This window comes from Hibiscus syriacus, unplaced genomic scaffold (genome assembly GCF_006381635.1).
Source record: "Hibiscus syriacus cultivar Baekdansim isolate YM2019G1 unplaced genomic scaffold, ASM638163v2 tig00111278_pilon, whole genome shotgun sequence".
In the NCBI taxonomy this organism is placed as follows: domain Eukaryota; kingdom Viridiplantae; phylum Streptophyta; class Magnoliopsida; order Malvales; family Malvaceae; genus Hibiscus; species Hibiscus syriacus.
This window is the reverse complement of record NW_024063045.1, coordinates 308,444-329,576: the sequence shown is the minus strand read 5'-3', so window position 1 is coordinate 329,576 and position 21,133 is coordinate 308,444. Positions and strand designations below refer to the sequence as shown.

The 21,133-nt window shown below is 35.1% G+C and overlaps 1 protein-coding gene and 1 pseudogene across 1 annotated transcript; both read right to left on the bottom strand.

Annotated features, from left to right (window-relative positions):
* Nucleotides 1–4,017: 4,017 nt before the first annotated feature.
* On the bottom strand, nucleotides 4,018–8,788 carry LOC120157902 (annotated as a pseudogene).
* Nucleotides 8,789–19,150: 10,362 nt separating this feature from the next.
* On the bottom strand, nucleotides 19,151–20,876 carry LOC120157897. Its single transcript, XM_039168880.1, has 2 exons — nucleotides 20,338–20,876; nucleotides 19,151–19,589 (listed from the first exon to the last, which is right to left on the bottom strand). Exons 1-2 carry the CDS (start codon nucleotides 20,691–20,693, stop codon nucleotides 19,181–19,183), a joined length of 765 nt encoding a protein of 254 aa, XP_039024811.1. The 5' UTR covers nucleotides 20,694–20,876; the 3' UTR covers nucleotides 19,151–19,180.
* Between the last annotated feature and the right edge of the window lie 257 nt (nucleotides 20,877–21,133).

Sequence of the window (21,133 nt, the reverse complement as noted above, 5' to 3'; positions counted from 1 at the left end):
CCATAAAAAACATTTCGTTATGTATGTTCGTTAACGTTTCCAGACTCATCCAAATCACTTATTTAATCATCAGTCATTGAGGTTACTTATTTCATTTAACAGTCAAGTCTGTCCCGGTTACTTAAGAGTTTTCCAGAGTAAATCGGACATTTTCTGAATTTCGGATACATATTGTACTTCCGTTCAGTTCAGTATTCGTGGTTGATTTATCGAACAAATATCCAATTCTTAGTACTGAATATGATCTAGAGTTGAGTTGAGCTGAATACTTCCAAAATTATCATCGAGCCAAACTTAAAAAGACGAACACGCATTCCAGTAATATCTATGTCGTTCAGGTATTGACATAGCTTTAGGGTTGCTCTACTCACTTAAGTTGTGTTCCATAACTTTTAAAGGTAGTCCAACACCTATGCTTATTTGGATTCCTTAATTAATCCAAGACATTTACTTAATATAGGCCATAAGGGTATTTTGGTAATTTTGGTGTTTAGTTTTATTCCATTCATTTCAGAGCTCGATGATATCCAATCATTCTTGAGCTTGGTGGTATTCTTGGGTCATTTCTATTACAGGGGTATTTTGGTCATTGTACAGATTCAGTGTACTTTAATCATTTCCTTCCGTCTGATCTTACTATTAAATTCAATCTTATCATTTATTTCAGTCCTTTCGAACAATTTTGACAACAGAACAACCCCGACAAATTGTTCTTCAGGTATTTACTCATAACTCGGATATTTCTGGGTCAAGTGCCTTCTCAGATTTTACAAACGGAATATCAGGAATTTTCATGCACTAAGTCAGGATCTTAACAATTAAATCCGTACTTAATCGAGTTAAGTACGAATCCCCTAAGTATTTTCTCATTCAGAGTCAACTCATACTATTCTACCTCTTAAGGGTATTTCCGTAATTTCTTAACCAGATAATTTCGATATTAGCTCTTAACGAAAATAATATAATTTAGAGATCCTATGATTAATTGCTTTCTTGAACACTCTCTGATCTTGAAACGGTTCTCTTAACAAAATTCTAGTATCCTTCACAAACTCTCATAGGATTAAAACCGGTTATCCATAATTTCCAAATAAAACTAACATTTCTATGTACATCAATATTTTTATCAGATCAATATGTCTGTAAAATCCTTTTATCTAACTTCCATATTCAAATCTTGTCTTTTTATAACATAAGGGTATTTTCGTAATTTTACCCTACCGGAGTATTCTCATAATTTCTCGTCCAAGTACCTTTAACATTTAACCTTTGATGAAATAAATTATAAGTTGCAGATACAGGGCTGATTTCTTTATCACTAATCACAAACTTGTAATTTAATCTAACAATTCCTCAATCTCTTATATTTTTCATTCGATCCGTAATCAATTACAGAATTTCTACCACATCATATCGAGTGTATAAATTATTCAACTCCACCAAAGTGACCAACATTATCTTGTTCATGCATTTATCAATATCAACATGTTCCATAAAGCATAAAGAGGTAGTAAAGTATTACCTCGATTTCCGTGCAATACTGATCGACCATAAAAATTCCATTTGAACGCCTTTGATCTTCAATTCAACTTCCAATAATTCCTCAGATACATATCAACATAAATTATATCAAAAACGGAGCTTAATTCTGAAAACGGATCGAATCGGATGATAAATCAGTGAAAAACAGCTTACCGGGTTCGAATTTGGCGAAACGGACTTCGGATTCGGATTCATGACGTCGAAAGTATAAAATATGACTTTTCAGAAATTTGAAATTTTCTGTCAAAATCAAAGTCAACGGGTTTGACTGGTAATTTTGAGGCCTTCGGGTTCGAATTTCGAAAAAAGAACAGCGGAATCGGATTTGGAACGTCGAAAAATGTCAGGATAGGTATACTCGGTCGAAGTCGAAGGTCGTTTAATGCCCGGTCAAAGTTTTGGTCAACTGTGGTCAACGCCGGTCAACGGGTCAACGGGTCGGGTCAACGGATCGGGTCGGGTCAACGGTCGGGTAAACGGGTCGGGTTATGACCGGTCAAACCAGTTAACTATGCACCAAAACCGGTCAAACCGATCATTTGGACCATCCCCACGCGCAGTGGCGGCGCGTGGGGGCGTGTGGGGCCCCTTCCGGCTGCCTAAAAATCACGGAAAATTCCTAAAAATTATTTTAAGTGATTTCGAGATACTTACAAAGCTCGGTTCACAATTTTGAACGGCGGAGAGCTCGATTTCAACGAATCGAAAACTTTGACCGCTTCACCTCCTCACGCGCCGCCGTCGACGGAGACCAAGGATGACACCGGCAGACTCGGAACGATGCAACGAACATGATGGTGTGGGAGGTGTCGTAAACGGATGACCCGATCGTCGCGAATCGATGAAAAACCAACTAAAATCGAGTTATTACCGACTGAACTTAACGACGAACGGCGACGATTCACGACGAAAGGTTTGAAGGGTTTTGTTCCTCGGTTGACAACGAACACGATGGTGGTTTCGGCTCGTCGATCGGAGGTCGGACGGCGAGTAGATCGAAGTTGGAAGTTGGGTTGTTGGGGAAAGGAAAACTGGAAAAAATGTCTGGAAATTGACAGGGGATAGTTTATAATTCTCTCCTATATAAAATTGGCTAAATTAATAGTTTAGCCACTGTATTCCCTGCACTTCTTAAAATGGTCTGCCAACTTTATGATTTTATAATTTAATCCCCAATTTCTTCCAAAAATACCAATTAAATTCACCACTTTATAATTTCTTAAATTTAGCCCCTAAATTGGGGTGTTACAATTTTGTTCGTTTTATGACTAATTTTAAGCTCAAGTTCATCCTTCTTTTCAAGTAGGAAACTACGGCTAAATGGAGATGTGGGGTAATTACTAATTACTATCGTCTAAACTACATGCCTTATTGAATTGTAAGAGCATGTGAGGGGGAACAAATTACCGTTTAGAGCTGTCAGAACATTCTAAGTATCTGGAACCTTTAGGTTTATAATAAACAAAAGAACATCTACAATGACAAGAGATAGAACTGCCAAGGAAGTATATGAGATGACAAATAGTGATGTTTAATTTTGTGGGTTAGTAATACTCGATCATGACACATGAAAAGTTGTCTCAACAGCTGCGGCGCAGTTGTTCTTTAGGATTAGGAATTTAGATAAATGTTAATTGCTTAGGCATGCAAATGCTTGAAAAAAATACCTAGCAAGTGGCTGCATGCTTTCCCATGTTGGGAATTCGTATTTGCATGGATAATCATATCCAGCACCATGGATAATGCATAATATTCAGCAATATGCTTTCCCAATGGATATTGCATAATATTCAGCACCATGCTTTCCCATGGTGGGAATTCGTGTTTGCATGCTTTTTCAGTGATCGATTCGTTGGTGGGAGGAAGAAGAAAACACGTGAATTGTTTTTTACTTTTTAGTTGTCAACTCAGGTTTCCATTAATGTTAACGAGTTATGGGAGTTAATGATTAAGAGACTAAAATCAAACGGATCAATAGCTTAAATTTTAAATCAGTGACCAAAATCAGTGATAGAAAATAAAGGGAACTATTTGTATAATACGTAAGCATTTATTAAACTCCTCATTGAAACTCTTTTGACAACAAAGATATAAGTTGGATTTTTCTTATTGAACTTATACAATCGTCAACTAAATTTATATCGAAACCGATGAGATAATCACTCATTGACATTTATAATACCATTAACGAGATGCTTACTTGAATTCAGAGATGGATTTCCTTAACTTCGTATTTTCCATTAAGAAATATAGTCTTTAACATCCATATGATGTTAAATCGACACGGTGGTATAATATGAATATCCAACATTCACCCGAGTTTAGGCAGACTTGGCAATTTATGTAAAATCGAGAGGGTAATCTGTAAAATCAAGTGATAAAAGGCATGGACAAGGAACTGAATATCCTCTTCAAATTCTTCATTGCAAATGGACAAAGTATACAAAGCTTAAAGTTGAAAGCACAGTCATGGGCTAACCGGATATAATGGCTCTGTTTCGATTATTTGGAGGAGACGGGTAGTAGTTCATACACAGTGTGCTACAAAAGCTTATTCGAGACAACATTGACCGTAAATAAAGACATGTTAGGCGTAAAATACGAACAGGCCGTTTGTGTGGCAGGCAGATTTGTTGATAACCCTTGCTGCTGAGAAATATAACTTTGTGTGACTGACTATAATATGCGGCGGTCTATTAACAAAAACTATATCGTGGATGATGAAACCACATCAGCAAGATGATGAAGAATGGCTATTTTACATCAATTCGTGCAACAACCTTCACAATCCTGTCCTGTGCTCCTGATACTGCTTAAAGAAACAGACTCTGCTTGAAAGGTGCAAATCTGAAAGGGGAACAGGAACTGTCCGCAAAAGAAAATCAAACCAACTGAACTATTAGATGTGCTTGCAAAAGAAGGAAATCTACTCGCATAAGTATCCTTCTTAGACTTTAAAATCAGCCCATGCGCAAATAGAAGAGGGTCCAATGTAGCCGGTAAAGACCCAACTGGACAGGAAACTCGTGTGGCATGTCAATGAGAGACCGCGCTATGGACTGTTCCTCATTGTTCCAATCGGATGATCAAATTTGCACGTGGACCCAAACTTGCAGTGTCCATTCTGCAAGTAGAAAGCACAAGGCTGCACCCCCTGTTTAAAGGAATAAGAATCGAATTAGAACTTTATCTGAAAAAATGAGAAAGCTGCAATGGACAAATACATGAACGCAGTTTATATAAATCTACAAGAGATAAAGAAATGTGATTACTCAGATTTTGGTTGATCTGAAATTAAAGGGATGCAGTAACTATAATGAGAATTTGCAAATGATTAAGAGTAGTAATCTTAGAGCATAATATCCATTAAAACACTACCACTTGAAGTGTCTTTTCTTCGATAAGTATATCAGCATGCTAGAATTGCTTTCACAATAATAGAATAATTCAAGAAGAGCTACAATAATTTTGCAGCAAAACGTAAATCCTTTTTCAATTTACTAGACAACAAACATTACCTGCAAAAGTGAAAGACCAAAGTATATGTTGCTAAAATATAAATTACAAGCTGATGAATTACTGTCATCCCATTCTAGAAATGATTGATCAGTCCTAGCTAATCAAGACTCATATTACAATCAATGTAAAGGAAACAGATAAAAATCATTCACATCCATACATACGTGCATGCTTGGGTCTCAATCAGGCTAAGTTGATGAGAGTCGTTGAGAGGAAGGCCTATCAAAGCCAGCATTGACTGTGTTATTTAAAGCATAGGGAATTTTGCAAGAGTACAATGCCTTTTTAATAAATCTTCATTTGAAACAAAATATGCTACCCTTAAATTGGTGGAATCTTCTTGATCATCTCTTCTGACAATAAGAATATTATAAAGTCAGACTAAGTTATTCGGACTCTGGGACGAGTGTCAAATACAACCATGAGTTTGACATCGGTATGCTCAATTTTTTCTTAGTTTCCGTATCCCTATACCATATCCAACAATGTGTAGGAAAAGAGAATCAGATTGTGTATTTCAAGGAAAATAAAGAGCCGTGACAATCCCCAACTAACATCAAATTGTCAATCATAATCGTACCATATATTATCCTCAAACTATACTGCTCTGTACCCAATATTCATTATGAAGCTTTGACCAACCTAAACAATCTAGAAGGAAATAATTTGACTCCTTAGTTCTGAGGACGGTATATAACCTTTCAGCAATAGATTAATGATGCCTCTCATGTCTCAACCACACACTTGAGCATTGAACTCAAATAAAACAATGCGAGCCTAGTCTATTTTCAAGAAAAAACAAAATACTAATTCGAGAAAGTTCCTCTAAAAGAAAAAGGAAAAATCGATTAAGATGGAATAGGGAAGAAAAGCCATCTCTTTTTTCCCCTCCAAGGAACAAAAACTTCTGAGTGGCAGATAATACAGAATTTCGGATTGACAGGACAATCAAAGAAGATTTAGGTACTTGAAACATATTAGCCTAAACAAACCTAATTTATGATGCAAGATTTTGAAGTCATGAATTGATCCCTTAAAAGCCCACTCTAAATGAAAGTATTTATACTAGCAGTGTGTCACCTTAAACAGAAGAAAACAAGAGAAAATATATGAAGTAATGAGAATATTCATACTGGACGTAAAGGAAGTCCCATTGGGCTGAGGATGCAATTTGTCTGTGGCACAACCCTGTCTCTAGGATGATGATACCTACAAGATGATCCAAATTTACAGTCCCCGGTCTTCAAATAGTATTGGCATTCAGGTTCACCGGTTCTCTGTGGAAATGTATGCTCCTTCTGGTTACTGCTTGAAAAGTCGGTTTTTGAGGTTAATAAGGGATAAGGACCTGCAAACGAAGGTGTTGAAGAAGATAGTTGCGTTAGTCCATAGGGAGAAGTTGCTCCAACAGCAGGTTGTGCACCGGGAGAAAGCACTGGGCTTACAGGTGCCTGCACCAAGTAAGCCGAAAACAGAGTCAGGAATGTCATATAGTGTCGACATTATCTTTAAATGCAACTGTGCTGATCATCCTACCGAGTAATGATTCCAACCCTGAATAGGAACTACTCCTGGTGAAAACAGTACATGACCATAAGCCCCTTGAACGTATGATCACGCTAAAGGTGGCGGCCTTGCCACTCTCACATTGGTGGATGCTCCCCCATACTGTTCAGGTATCGGGACTGAAGGAGACTGCACTGGCTGATAAAACTGAGGTGCAGATGATGGCATTGATGTGCCAGCAGGTTGAGGATGATGGAATTTACAAGTAATACCAAATATGCACTGCCCCGTTTTCAAATAATAGGAGCATTCTTTCTCACCCTGTAAATGGATGCACATCAAATTGATGTCTAGATGTTTTAAGAATCCTCAAAAGAGACAAACAAAAATTGAGGGAAAAACAAGAAAAGAGATCATCCAAACCGGTCGTAATGGGTATCCATATATATTTAACGAAACGTGGCTTAAGGATCCACCTCCATGTTTTGGGTGGTGGAACTTGCAGGATGCACCATATTTACAGGTTCCAGTTTTTAAATAAAACTACATAGATGCAAAAGAAAAAGGAACAAGTTAAAAAAACCAGAAACAAAACGTATTTGCAGCATTAATTAGCAAAGAAGCTGACTCATGAAAAAAAACAACTTTGTATTTTTCAATAAATTAATACCTGACATATGGGTTCCTCTGGTCGTTCAGGGTACTCTCCTGTGGCTCTTACAGCAGCCTCAACCTAAATGGCATCACAACCAAATTAAAATAAGGGACTCAACTCTCGCAAAAGACTTGAAGCTGGAAACCATAAAAATCCTGCCTCGGTTTAATACCACAGGCTAATGAGACGACCAAAGTAAGATCCAATTCTATCAAGAGCTATCCTCCATTCATTTTTAACAATAAATGAAGCAGGAAAATAACTTATTTAAATCACATTATAATATTTCCTGGGCAATAAATAAATACGATTTGAGGTTCAGTTTTTAAGTTGAGGTAGGTCCAAAGGTAGCACAACCTCTTTGCTTGCTTCACTTGCTACAGACTAAAGAAAATTGTGGTCCAAATATACGGAATTAACGCCTACCAACTTGCACAGGCATCTGATAGTTTGGTATTAAATAGAGCGTAAGACAAGGGCTGATAGAATGGCCAGTGTTAAGGAAGTCGGTAAAGAAATACAGAGACTTTATTTGCAGGTCTCAAGAACCATTTAAACCCAGAACAGGGGATGTCAATCATAACTTCTAAATTGTAGCATCCAGTTTCTATTTAGAAGGAAACACTGCAACAATTATATATTATATGAATGAAATGATCAGAAATATATAATCACTAATAACGATTGCTATACCCTTTAAGAGTTTTCTTTCAATGTTGTGGTATAATAGATTATAGCAGATTGCTTCAGTTATGCACTACTATTATCAAAACGTACCCGTTAAGTTCAGTGTTCCAACCGCATTTTTCACTTCCACTATTCAAAATATTAAGTTCACTTAGCTACACCCACACATTAATCAATAACATTCCGATGCTGAGCCAAACCCCACAGACATAATCAAAATGATAGAGAAAGTTACCGCAGCTCGGTCGCGAGGATGATTGTAACGACAACTATTACCGTATCCACAATACCCCGTCCGCATGTAGTAGACACAGTCAGCTACCCCGGGTCGTTCCGGGTACGATTCGATGCCCGTCACCGACAATTGCCGCATCGATTCTGTATTAAATAAAACAAATAAACACGAATAAAACCCTAATTCACCCTCCGCATTATTAAAAAAAACCCTAGAATGAGCTTAACAAAAGAAACATCGTCAAAATGCGAGTATAAAAACGGAAAATATGTTCACATTGAAATGAACGAAAAATACCTTCCAAGCCGGTTTCGGGTCCAGCGGGGTTCCATTCGAGTTGATAGCCGGGTTGAGACCCATTAAGAGTCGGGTAGAGACCGTACAACTCCATCGGAACAGGATTTTGTGTAGGTAGGGAGCACGGGGTTTGTAGTACAGTAATAACTTACCGAGTTTACCTAAAAAAATTCAAAAGATGTGGAAGGTTCCACCAGAGATGCTAGGAATGTTCTAGAAAGATCGGGAAGAGCTCAATCGAGAGAGGAATTTTGATAAGATGAAGAAGAAGAAGAAGTGATTCCTTCACTGTAAGCATTTGTTTCTTTCGCTCTCTCAAAAATACCGCACGGTTCGGTTTCGAGGGGGCTTTTCCTTGTACAGCTTTCTTTGATTTTTCCTTTGATCTTGTTAAGGTTAATTATAATTTAAGTCCTTAAACTATATTTTATATTTTATCTCAGTCTTTAAAGTTTAAAATTTTTAATCGAATTCTTCAAGTGAAGTAATTAGCTTATTACTTTATTATTTATTTTATTCGTACCCGCCAGATAAAGCGCACCTGCAAGATTGGTAAGAGGGAATGGGAGTTTGGACATTAAAAGGAAACAGGTAACCGACACTTGTAGTAACTAAAATTACTGTTGTAACTCTCAGCCATTGTTCAAGTGATGTCTGTTTGGTGGTGACGTCAGTCCTGCTTCTTTGGATTTAATTAGGGATGACAGAATGACCCGAATCCGACGGGGAAACTCGAAACCCGGTCAAGTTTGGGTCGGGTCGGGTTTGAATAATATCTGGTCGGGTCGAGTATCGGGGTAAAATTCGGAGATTTTTTCAGGTTCGGGTTCGGGGCAAGGTATCTCCGCCCTGCCACAATTATATATATAATATTTTTTTTATTTTTTTATTAATTATATATATAATATTTTATATTTTTATATTAATTATATATATAATATATAATATTTTTTATATTAATTATATATAATATTTTATATTTTTTTATATTTTTCTATTTTTAATGAAAAATACGGTTTTTCTCGGGATCGAGTCGGGTTCGAGTATAACATTTCGGGTCGGGTTCGTGGACATGGCAAAAAAAATCTCCGACGGAATGTCCCGATAAAAAACTCGATGGGGATCGGGGCGGGGACAGGGATTTATTTCAGGGACGGGAATAGGGCAAGCAAAACCCGCCCCAAACCCGCCCCGTTGCCATTCCTAGATTTAATCATTTCTTACATCATTAACATAATAATTATTAGGCCAAGATAATTAGCATTGGGTTTTAAAATTATTTTTGAATTTAGATCATGGGTAAAGTACACAAATGATACATCGACTATAAGGTATTGCTTTGTTAAGTCTATTGATTATTAAACGTTACAAAATAGTCTTTCGACTACAGGACGTTACTTTGTTCAGTCCCTCGACTATTAGAAGTTACAAAATGGTCACCCGACTATTCATATGTTCCAAACACTTCATTTTTCGTTAAAAACTAATTGTCATCTGAGTTGGACGTTAACATTTTGATTGAGTTATGATTGTCTTTTGAGATTTTGGGATTATATTTTTCATATCTCAGTTAATAAGGTAACGTACAACTCAGACTACAGTCAAATTTTTAATGAAAAATGACGAGTTTGGAACATATGAATAGTTGGATGACAATTTTGTAACTTTTAATAGTCGGGGAACTCAACAAAGCAATGTCATATAATTGGGGGACAATTTTGTAACTTTTAATAGTTGGGGGCACGAATCAAGCGATCTCGGTGGTAAAGGAATGATTGTTATTCCTTGAGGTCTCGGGTTCTAGCACCATGAATGCTAGTGGTATGAGCGTTCAATGTCAAATGATTTAGAGTTATCTTGAACATATATTACATTGAACTTACCCCAAATTAATCAAAAAAAAATAGTTGAAGGACTCAATAAAACATCATCCTATAGTCGGAGACCATTTGTGTACTTTACCCTTAGATCATTTCTAAAGAAAAGTTAGTTTTGAAAATGTTTTTTTACTTACATGTAAAAGTTAAAATTTATTTTTTCGAAAAATAGTTTCGACTCAAAATCATAATTTTTATTTTTATTTGTTACTGTATTTATTTTATATTTTATATTTAAAAAAATAATTATATGATAGATATATTATTTGCGGTTTAAAAGTTTTATATATTATCATGATAAATTTTTTAGATACTAAAAATTATTTGAATTTTTATATATTTTCACGACACATGCGCAACCATTATAATCTATTTTTTAATAAATATTTATACTTTTTATTATAATTTAAATTGATATATATATACTTTTTATATATATGAGGTGAATATAAAATAATATATGTTTAAAGATTATCAATCATTTGATAATGAAAGCTCATATCATGCATATGCGGTGCTCAAACTTGATACCTCAAGGAATAACAACAAATTTCTTTACCACGAAAGTCGTTTAATTCGTGTAAATTGATATTTTGCTCTATATGTTATAAATATTAAAAATTTTAAATATATATTTTTAATTTATAATATTATATCTAACATAATTATTTATATTTTCAATTGTACATTTTAACAACAATAATAAACATTTAAATTTCAAATTAAAATATTTAAAAATATATTTTTCACATCACTTTTTCACCGTGCCTTTCAAAAATAATGGTAAACTAGACCCAAGTTCTTTCGCTAGTATTTAAGTTATGATTTAATTTTTATATTTTGATTTGGTAATTTTATGTAATCTATTTTTTAAATTTTGAAATGTTGATTTTATGTTAAGAAAATATATTAAATCAATTTTTATTGTTAGTTCATATATCATAAAATATTAAAGATTTAATTTTTAATTTAATAATTTTAAATTCTTTATAGTTTAATCGTTTTATTCTTATATTATTCGGGCCACGAGTAAAATTTTGAAGTTATAAAAATTAAAATTAATTAAATTAGAATATAACAATAATGTGATATTGTCTGGTGGGGCTAAGAGAATAAAGAACATGAGCTCCATTAATCAACAAACAATAACAGTTATAATCCAACACAAGAGTGTAAGCATAAAGGTAAAGGACAATAACATTTAGAACAACAATGTACAGACATGGAATATGAAAGGAATCCAAGGTTCATGAAATGGGTTTACATGGCAAATGATGGGGTTTTTTTTTCAGATTGTTTTTAGGTTAAAGTATATATTTCCATAAAACATACGTTTTTGAAAAATAGGAATCGTTAGCGATATATATATATATATATATATATATATATATATATATATATGGGGTTTACATTTAAATCTAGATTCAAAATTAAGTTTAGAGCCGATTTACACGTGAAAAAAGTTATAGCACTCCTACAACGTCAAAAAATTTATACATTATTCTAAAAAAATATATTACCTCGATTTTTGAAAAGATGCAAATGTGAATTTAAAATCAAAATATAATTCATTGAATAAATGCAAATATTTTGAAGTATGTCATTATATTACAAATTATATTATCTATGTAGAAAATACATAAAAAATATTTAGAATATATGATAATTTTAAATTTAGGGCCGACTGTCCCCGCCCGTTCCTACTTGATCCATCACGTGCACAAAGCCAATCATAGATCAGAAAATTTTTACCCTGTGTATGCATCTAAAGTCATAAGAGTGCTCATGTCTAGTTACTAAAATTGTTTCCTTCAATATTTTTTTATTAGATTGTGTGTTTTGTTTGCTTATTATGGAAGGTATGATAAAATACTTTGATGATTGGTTAAGATTAGTCATGATCATGACAAGTGAAGTTGTTCTATGATAAACACATTAGTGATAAGCATATGAATTATGTGCTAATCCTACTAAACATGGTGGAAGTTTACCATGGATGACTAATGTAAGATAATGAAAGGAATGAAGTGTTATTTTTATAGAACTTTCGAGTATTTTTTTACCTTTGTGTTTAGGAGTTTAGAAAATTTTACCTTTAGCGTGCTATTTCGTTGAAGTTTCGACATGTGAAGCATTCAGGTTTCACAACGTGCTAATGTATCATTAAAGCGTAATAATATATACAGACATATGAGACACTAGATTCTTTAAGCATAATAATATGTACATACATTTGCATGGGCATCCACGAAAACATCATTAAACAACTTTAGACATACAAGTGTTTTGCAAGCAAAAACATAATCAGGCAGTCTAAGGGCTCGTCCAGGTAAAGAACAAATGCTATTTCAATACTTGAACATTACTTTTAATTGCAGTACTAATCCATGTGCCAAAACGCTCTTCAATTATCAGGATATATTCAAAATCTAAGCTAAACTGGTAAATAATTTGAGTTTTACACTCGATTAACACCTTCTCTAAAATATCCTTAAAGCTACCCATAAATTCAGTGGAACTGAATAGGAGAACGGGAACAACAGTCCACAAATCTATCCATCTTTTTAAAAAAAATATTAGTGGCAATAAACATTTTGATGGGAAGAAAAGAAAGGATATGATAAATGTAGACACCCGTTTTTGTCTGGATCATAATTTATTATTATTATTATATTATCATTATTATTACTATTATTTATTATTATTATTTTATTTTCAGGGTACAAATGCCTCAACTAGCAACCAAACCAGGCCCAAATTACAAATTAAGACCCTAAGGCCCAACCAAAGTAGCCAAGGCCCAAACGTCCCAAACCTTCAACCCGTGAGCCTAGTATGCTAAAAAAACCCTAGTTGCACCAAGCCTCAAGCCATCGCTCGATCTGAATCGTCAGATCTGGACCCATCCAACGGTCCAGATCTGAATCAACTAGGGTTTTACCTTGAAGTGCTTCAACCGCCACGTGCTCCCCGCGTGAAATGAAGGCGCCCATGCTTCTCCACTGCCCAAGGACTACCACCAGATTTCACGTCGGCCACCGAAAGGAGACAAAGAGCCTCGAGTCAACCCCCTATTGAACCCACGTCATGCCTGCAAAATGTCGTCCTATCACAAGAATAGAAAAGCAAGCAAAATAAAACAGAGGTTCAAACCCTTACCAAAAAAACGCAACATCAAAAGTGGAAAAAAGAAGGAAGAGGAAAAATCATCCCTATTTTCGATGATATAGACAACACATCAACAACACCAAGAACATATCATCAACAACACCAAGAACATATCATCAACAAGATAGCAAGAACCATAAAAACGAATAATCAGAGAACAAAACAAAACCGAAAGATTTCGAGTAAAAAAAGAGAGGGAAAACAGGAAAAGAAGATAAAGGGAGAAGGGACCGAAGAGAAGAAGCTTACCTCACCATCATCGATACCTTAAAGCGTCGTCAGAGAGTCGTTTGTTCGAAGGTATATCCCTAGATCTAGGGTGTTTGGAGGGTCTTTGGGCTTAAGGGTGTTTAGATTTGGGTTTAGGGTAGATAGGGGATTGTTTTGGGTAACTTTTTAGGTCACCGGCCGCCGTGTGTGGCGGCGGAGTGCTCCGGCGAGCGGTGGCTGGAGGCTGCCGACCTCCCCCGACGAAGGAGGGAAGAGAAAAGCCAGAGAAAAAAGGTTTTCTCTCCTTTTAGAGAGAGAAAACAAAATGAAAAATGAGGGGGTTTGGGTATTTTCAGCTGATTTTTGGGTATTTATACCCACCCCGGGATTACGTCGTTTTAGGGGAAGGCTTTGTACATTTTGGGCGCATGGGAAAAATATTCCCGCAGCCATTGTGTATTGTAAATTTCATTTTAGTCATTGCAATAAAGTTTCATTTATTTTAATTTGGATCTCAAGTTTTACTACATTTTTATTTTAGTCACTGCCCTTATTTATACGTGTTTTGGGTAAATGTTTGATTCAGTCCCTAGATTTTAATGGTTTTTATTTTAATCCCGAATTGTGATGACGGTTAAATTACATGTCCAGTACCTAGCTTGCGTGTTATTCTTGTTTATGGCCATGATTTTTGCTTATTTTATAGTTTAATCCTCAAATTTAATATTTTTAGTTCTGAATGGTGTTATTGGTTTATTTATGATTCTGGTGCCTAGTTTGTATAATATTTGCAATGGTTACCCTAGGTTTTTCTAGTTTTGTATTTTGGTCTTTAAAGTTTCTGTCTTTTTGTTATATTTTAGTGCGGTCTATTCGAATTACGTTGTGTTGTGTTTTAACCTTTTCTTTTTTATTGCATGTTATTAGGTACCTATTAAATGTTCATGGGTTCGATCAATATATGTATATTAGTATTTTTCTTAAATATATATATGTGTGTGTTAAATATTATTTTGTGCTGATAATTTATAGAAATGCGCCTTAACTGATAAGGAGTGTGTTTCCAAGAATTGTTCGAACAAAATAATACATTTTATATTTGAATGATTTTTTAAAATATTTAACATATGTATTTTTTCTATAAGTTAAGACAATGTTATTTTGTATGGGGAATCTATGGAAATGTGCCTTAATTGACAAGGATTGCATTCCTAATGATTTTTCATACAAAGTAATACCTTTTTGTATTCAAGTTGTTTTATAAATTATTATGTATATATGATTTATTAAAATTAGGGCAATATTATTTTGTAAGGAGAATCCATGGAAATGCCCCTTAACTAACAAGAAAGGTATTTTTGAGAATTGTTCGTACAAAATAATACCCTTTTTAATATTTCTAAAACAGATCACAATTTAAATATATATTCAAGTTTGCCAATTTTAACATCCAGATGATGTATAATTGCTTAGGTACCAATTTCGGGCGTTGTGGGGTACTAATCCTTCCCCAAGCGTAATTGACTCCTGAACCTTTTTTTCAAAACAAATTTATGGTTAAACGCATATCATTTTTTATCTTTTAAAATTATTTTTCTTAAAATTATTTTAAAATGTATTTTTAGGTATTCGACCTACCTAACACAAAGGTCGGTGGAGACTTCAAATTTATTTATTTATACATTTATTTTAAAACCCAACCTTTTCCAAGATTAAGTAGGATTGCTCCCCGTCATAGCTCTTAAAAGCTTAAGGATCGTTCCGACAGCTTGGCGACTCCGCTGGGGACATTAGAGAGTCAGGTCGTAATCAATTATATGTCATCTTATTTCGTTGAAAATGATAAATTTGAACGATATTTAAATTTTGATCCTCGTGTTTTGTTTGCATTGCATCGTGCATCTTTTATTTATTGGTTGTACTAACTTGTGATTTACATGTTTTAGATTTTTTTGCCTTTGTTTTAGTCTGTTTGTTTTTGGATCGAGACGAAGGATTGTGAGTTCCCCCCACTCGCTCTATAACTGTTTGAGTATTTAGAGCCTTCTAACTGTGCTCTATCCCGTTAGGTAGGGGTGAACACTACGCTTACGTGAGAAAAAATATTTTTTCTCCGTATGGGCTTTAGCAAGTAACATCTGGGATGCATATGCCTCGTGTTTACACGTGAAACATTTAGTTTCCTCGCATGGACATGTGGAAATGCATTCTCTCGAATTGAACTCGACTTGTTTAAGCTTATAATGGGTGATGATCGAGGGTCTGGCAGGCCCAAGGGGCACCAACAAATGACAATTCGAGGACTTTGTTAGTAATACCGAAACTCTGCCCATCTCATACTGAATTTTTGTTCGCGGTTATTCAAAACTCACAAAAGGGGAACTCACTCTAACATTTTCCTCAAATTTATTTACTTATTTTGCAAAAAGCATGAGAACTAGAAGCGTATGCGATTAGGTTTTATATTTTCATACGAAGCTTGTGAACTAGATGTCATGTGGTTAGGGTTTATTTTCTGAATAAAAGCATGAGGGTAAATATCATGTTGGGTAGGTTACATGTGGGTAAGGTTTATGATATATTTTCTTGTTATTTGATTATTCATTGTATATACTGGCACGGTTCTATTTTTGTTTCTGTTTTTTTGTATTGTTGCATTGCATGATCATTCATTAAGAAATGTGTTGGTTCACAAAGTGGTCATCAAAGTAGAAGGCGATCATAAAATGGACAAGAGTTTTCATAAAAAGGAAATAAAGAATGTAGAAGTGAGGTCATGGTCTGAAGAAACTCAGAGGAAGAAGGGGGATAGTTTGACTGAAGACTACATATTAGTACTACCAGAGGTAGCTCCAGTCAGTCTTAAGCAAAATGATCTGCAAGGGCTACGTGAAATCTGGGAGAGTTGGAAATCTGATACAAGGCATGCATTCTGGGAAAAGTATGATGACATAGTTCTTTTGTTGTATGTGAAGGTAAATAAGCCATTGATCAAGGCTCTGATCCAGTTTTGGAATCCAACATATAGTTGTTTCACTTTCAACAAAGAGGACATGACTCCTATTAGTACTACCAGAGGTAGCTCCAGTCAGTCTTAAGCAAAATGATCTGCAAGGGCTACGTGAAATCTGGGAGAGTTGGAAATCTGATACAAGGCATGCATTCTGGGAAAAGTATGATGACATATAGGGATGGCAATGGGTCGGGTCGGGTCGGGTTTTTGGCCCACCCGACCCGACCCGAGAAGAAATGGTTCTCCACCCGTGACCCGACCCGACCCGACAAAATTAATGTTTCACCCGACCTGACCCGACCCGAATATATGACTTAGAAATCTGACCCGACCCGACCCGAAATAATAAAAAAAAATTAATTCAATGAAAACAGTGACTTAATTGAAAAAAATTATATATGGAAGGATATTATTGTAATTATCCCTAAATATATAAGATAAAATTATATATATTTTTCGGGTCGGGTCGGATTTTTTTTACCCTAAACCCGACCCGACCCAACCCGAACAGTACATTTAAAAAAAACCCGACCCGACCCGACCCGAACCCGAAATTTTTTTAAAAAAATCCGACCCGATCGGGTCGGGTCGGAACCCGTCGGATTCGGGTTGAGTTGCCATCCCTAATGACATAGCTCTTTTGTTGTATGTGAAGGTAAATGAGCCATTGATCAAGGCTCTGATCCAGTTTTGGAATCCAACATATAGTTGTTTCACTTTCAACAAAGAGGACATGACTCCTACTCTGGAGGAATACACCTCCTTGTTTCATTTCGAGACAATACACTTGGATAGAATCTACTCAAACACGACAAGAGTACAACCCTTCAAAAGCAAGCTCGCAAAGATTACAGGAATGGGAGAGAAGTGGGTAACCGACTGCATCCAAAAGAAATGAGAGTCTGATTGTTTTCCTTGGTCGTGCATTAAAGAACTGATTGTCAAACACAGTGATATTGAGAAAAGTATGGAGATGTTCGTTTTGAGAATTTACGATTTAGTGATTTTCCCAAAAGTTCTTTGTCATGTAAACTCCGTCGTGGTTGATCTATTTGAGTGGTTGGAAAAGAAAGTATATCATGTTCCTGTAGTATTAGCTAAGATATTCATCCATAAATCATGAACACTTTTTTCTTCACCCTTTTTTCTTCGTCATTAGAAATGCAAACTCGCTTCGACGGTGCGAATTGAATCAGACATGAATGAAAAACTTCAAAAGACAAACCCTAAATCATGAACACTAAAAATTCTAACTCCAACACTATCACTCTAGTAGCCTAAAAGCTAGGAATTCTAACTCGTTTAAAATTCTAACTTAACCATTCACCCATTTATAATGTTTATCCATTGGTTTTATGTTTTTTTTTCAATTTAAGTATTCAATTAATTTGTAGGGTAAAGTAGACAAAAGGTATCTCGACTATACAACGTTGCTTTGCTGAGTTTCATGACTATTAAAAGTTACAAAATGGTCATCCGACTATTTTGTATATTTCAAACTCATCCTTTTCCGTTAAAAATTTGACAGTCATCTGAGTTAAATGTTAACTTGCTGATTGAATATGATAAAATCCAATCTCAGAACCACTTGAATTTTATAATCGTTAAAGATTGTAACAAACCTAAATTTTTTATTAAAGTGAGAGAGAATGAGAAGCCTTCCGAAGGAAAAAGAAAGGAGAAAGACTCCCAATTGAAGAAGGGAGCTACGTGTAGATATTTTGAGTAGGGCAGTACATTTCTACCCTGATATACTTAAATTTTATGATATAAAGCTTTGTATATTGAATTTATACATAATACATGCTATGTGTTGTCGTTCAAAGCATGCTCTAATAAATCAAACCCTAACCTTCAAGATAAAATCCTCCAAACAAATCACAATTTGTCCCAGTCCAATAATTCAAAATTTCTCGTTCAAGCCTTTGATAGATTTGAACAAATGCATTGTTGAAGATTGTTTCTCGTAATTATTACCCAATGTATTATATTAAGATAATGATAATTAGATGTTAAATTATATAAAGAAAAGCGTTTGCAGTCTGACGGTTAGGATAATTGCCTTCCAAGCAATAGATTCGGGTTTAACTCTCGGCAAAGGCAGTGATCTTAAAAAGATATTTTGGTACCCAAATTTAATTTTTTTTTAAAATCATACTTAATGTTTAGCTTAGATTTCAATTTGATATGATGAAATACATCATTATTAATTAATATTATAAATATCTAATAATTCCATTTTCATTCTATCTACACAAGGAATAGTCAATTATGGCTACTATACAAGGACTATACAAGTTGTTTGAGATTACCTATAACATGAGAATACAACCCATGCAGTACCAAGTGCTTGCTTTTCCATCTACAGCAAGTATTACACAACAATAACTACCATTTCATGCTATAGCTCAACATCTACAACCATGAAACACATTATTTACCAAAATTCATAAACACGCCAAGTGGGTATATTAGGTTCTTTCTGGAGACGAAGCTGATGAAAACTCGAAGAAAGTTGGCCTCGGGGTCGAGGGGCAACCTACGGATCGAATTAGATCCTCCACGGCTAGCACGTGAAACTTCGGGGGTGAATTCAGTGCAATGTTGTCAACTCGGTGCTCATATATTTTACCGTTCTTGTCAAGTTTGTATTCAGAAGTGCCGTCAAATCGACCGCGGCTCTCCCATGGGACTCGTGGAATGCCATGGATGGTCCAGCGGATCATTATGATGTTTTCCATTGGTTGCCATACGCTGATAATGTCAAGCCAGAGAGCCTTGAAAAAGATCCTCCCATGGAATCGCAGTGCCCAGAAGATTGACTTGTAATTGTCGATTCCAATGAAAGTGTTAAGAGGATCATTGAATACAATATCATCCCTAAACAGAGGAGAAGTAACTTATATGAATAGAATGAAAACGGTCCAAGCACATACATATATATAAGATTTGACAACGAGCAAGATGAATGTAATTAACAGAGCTCGTTGGTTTCTTTGTCCTAAGCTAAGAGCCAATACTTTCTTCCTTGTACACAATCAACATTCAAAACAAAAACCACATTTATAGAATATCTAATTGCATCAAAAACATAAGCTGATGAATGAGTTAGTACCAGATATTCGAACAGATAGCATTGCTCTTTTTCATTTAGCAACTCGAATTCAAAACCGAACAATAATGAATCACTTTAATAGCCAAGGCTATGTCTTGGGACAAGCATAATTTTCAACATTTGAAGCCATGAATCAGGTCTGCTACTGGAAATCGTTCTCTTGCCGGATTTCGGAAAAGATTCGCACTATCCCAATCAGGGAACACTTAAACAAAGGGTTCAAAAAGTTCAAAATTTGTTTAATTAATATATACATACATACATACATACAGTATCGGAGGATAGTACCCCTGTCCAATTATGTTTCAAATTTGTAGCGGAGATTTGAGTTTTAATTTCGTTCATTCGAGGTAACATTACTCGGACAATTTCAAAAATCCAAATCATTCTACAGATTTCTCCATTATTTCCTCCATTTCAAAGCAATCAAATGAAAATTACGAGAGAAAAAAATGAACCAAATAAATACAAATGCGAAAAAAGAGATAAGGAGAAGAAGAATTGAATCCAAACCTGTAAATATCAAAATTTAGCTCCCTGTAGAAGATGTCCGGAAACTCCTCTCTCAAGGTCCGAATTGCGTAACCCATATTCACGTAATAATCCTGCTTCTCTTCCTCTTTGCCGGGCTTCGATCCTTGCTTAACAGGGGCGGAAAATTGTCCGTACAACCTCAAGCTTTGGCTCAAATCTGAAACCGTACTACCAACATCTTTAACACCAAACCTAACGTTAGCCCTTGACCAAATTTTCTGGTCATCGTTCTTCCAAATCGCGAGGCTTTTGGGGAATTTAGAGCGACGGATAGGGTTAGAGAAAATTTTTGTGGAGACGATGGGAATTTCAGGTAAAGGTATGAGAAATGCCATCTAGAAAGTATAATTTCTAGAGAAAATTTCGGAGCAGAGAAGGTGGATTAAAAGAAAGAAAGGGAATTAAATGGCATTTTCTTTGGATAGAATGAAGTGGGAAATTTTCCAGGATAGGCTGTTTGGATAGCCAGAAAATCTTAAGGAGAAGAAGGGATGAGGTTTTGGATAAACGAGTTTTATAATTTATATTCGTCTTTATCATCATCGAGTTTTCTTTTTATTAAGGGTAAATTGCGTTTTCATCGCTCAACTTTATCCATATTTCTATTTTAATCATTCAATTATATTTTTTTTAATTTAACACAAAATGGTCATTTTTAATAATAAAAAAAGACGAACCAAACTACCTCATTGGTTTATCAACCATAGTTGTTATCCCTAAAGCTCTTGGGTTCGAGTACAACGTCTTCAAGGGTGTTTGAACATTCATTGTCAAA

Bases quoted from the DNA above. Each gene is read 5' to 3' on its own strand.
- LOC120157897 (XM_039168880.1), bottom strand. From the start codon at position 20,693: ATGGCATTTCTCATACCTTTACCTGAAATTCCCATCGTCTCCACAAAA. The intron at 19,590-20,337 runs GTTTGGATTCAA...TCCTCTGTTTAG, and splicing joins CTAAATTTTGATATTTACAG to GGATGATATTGTATTCAATG.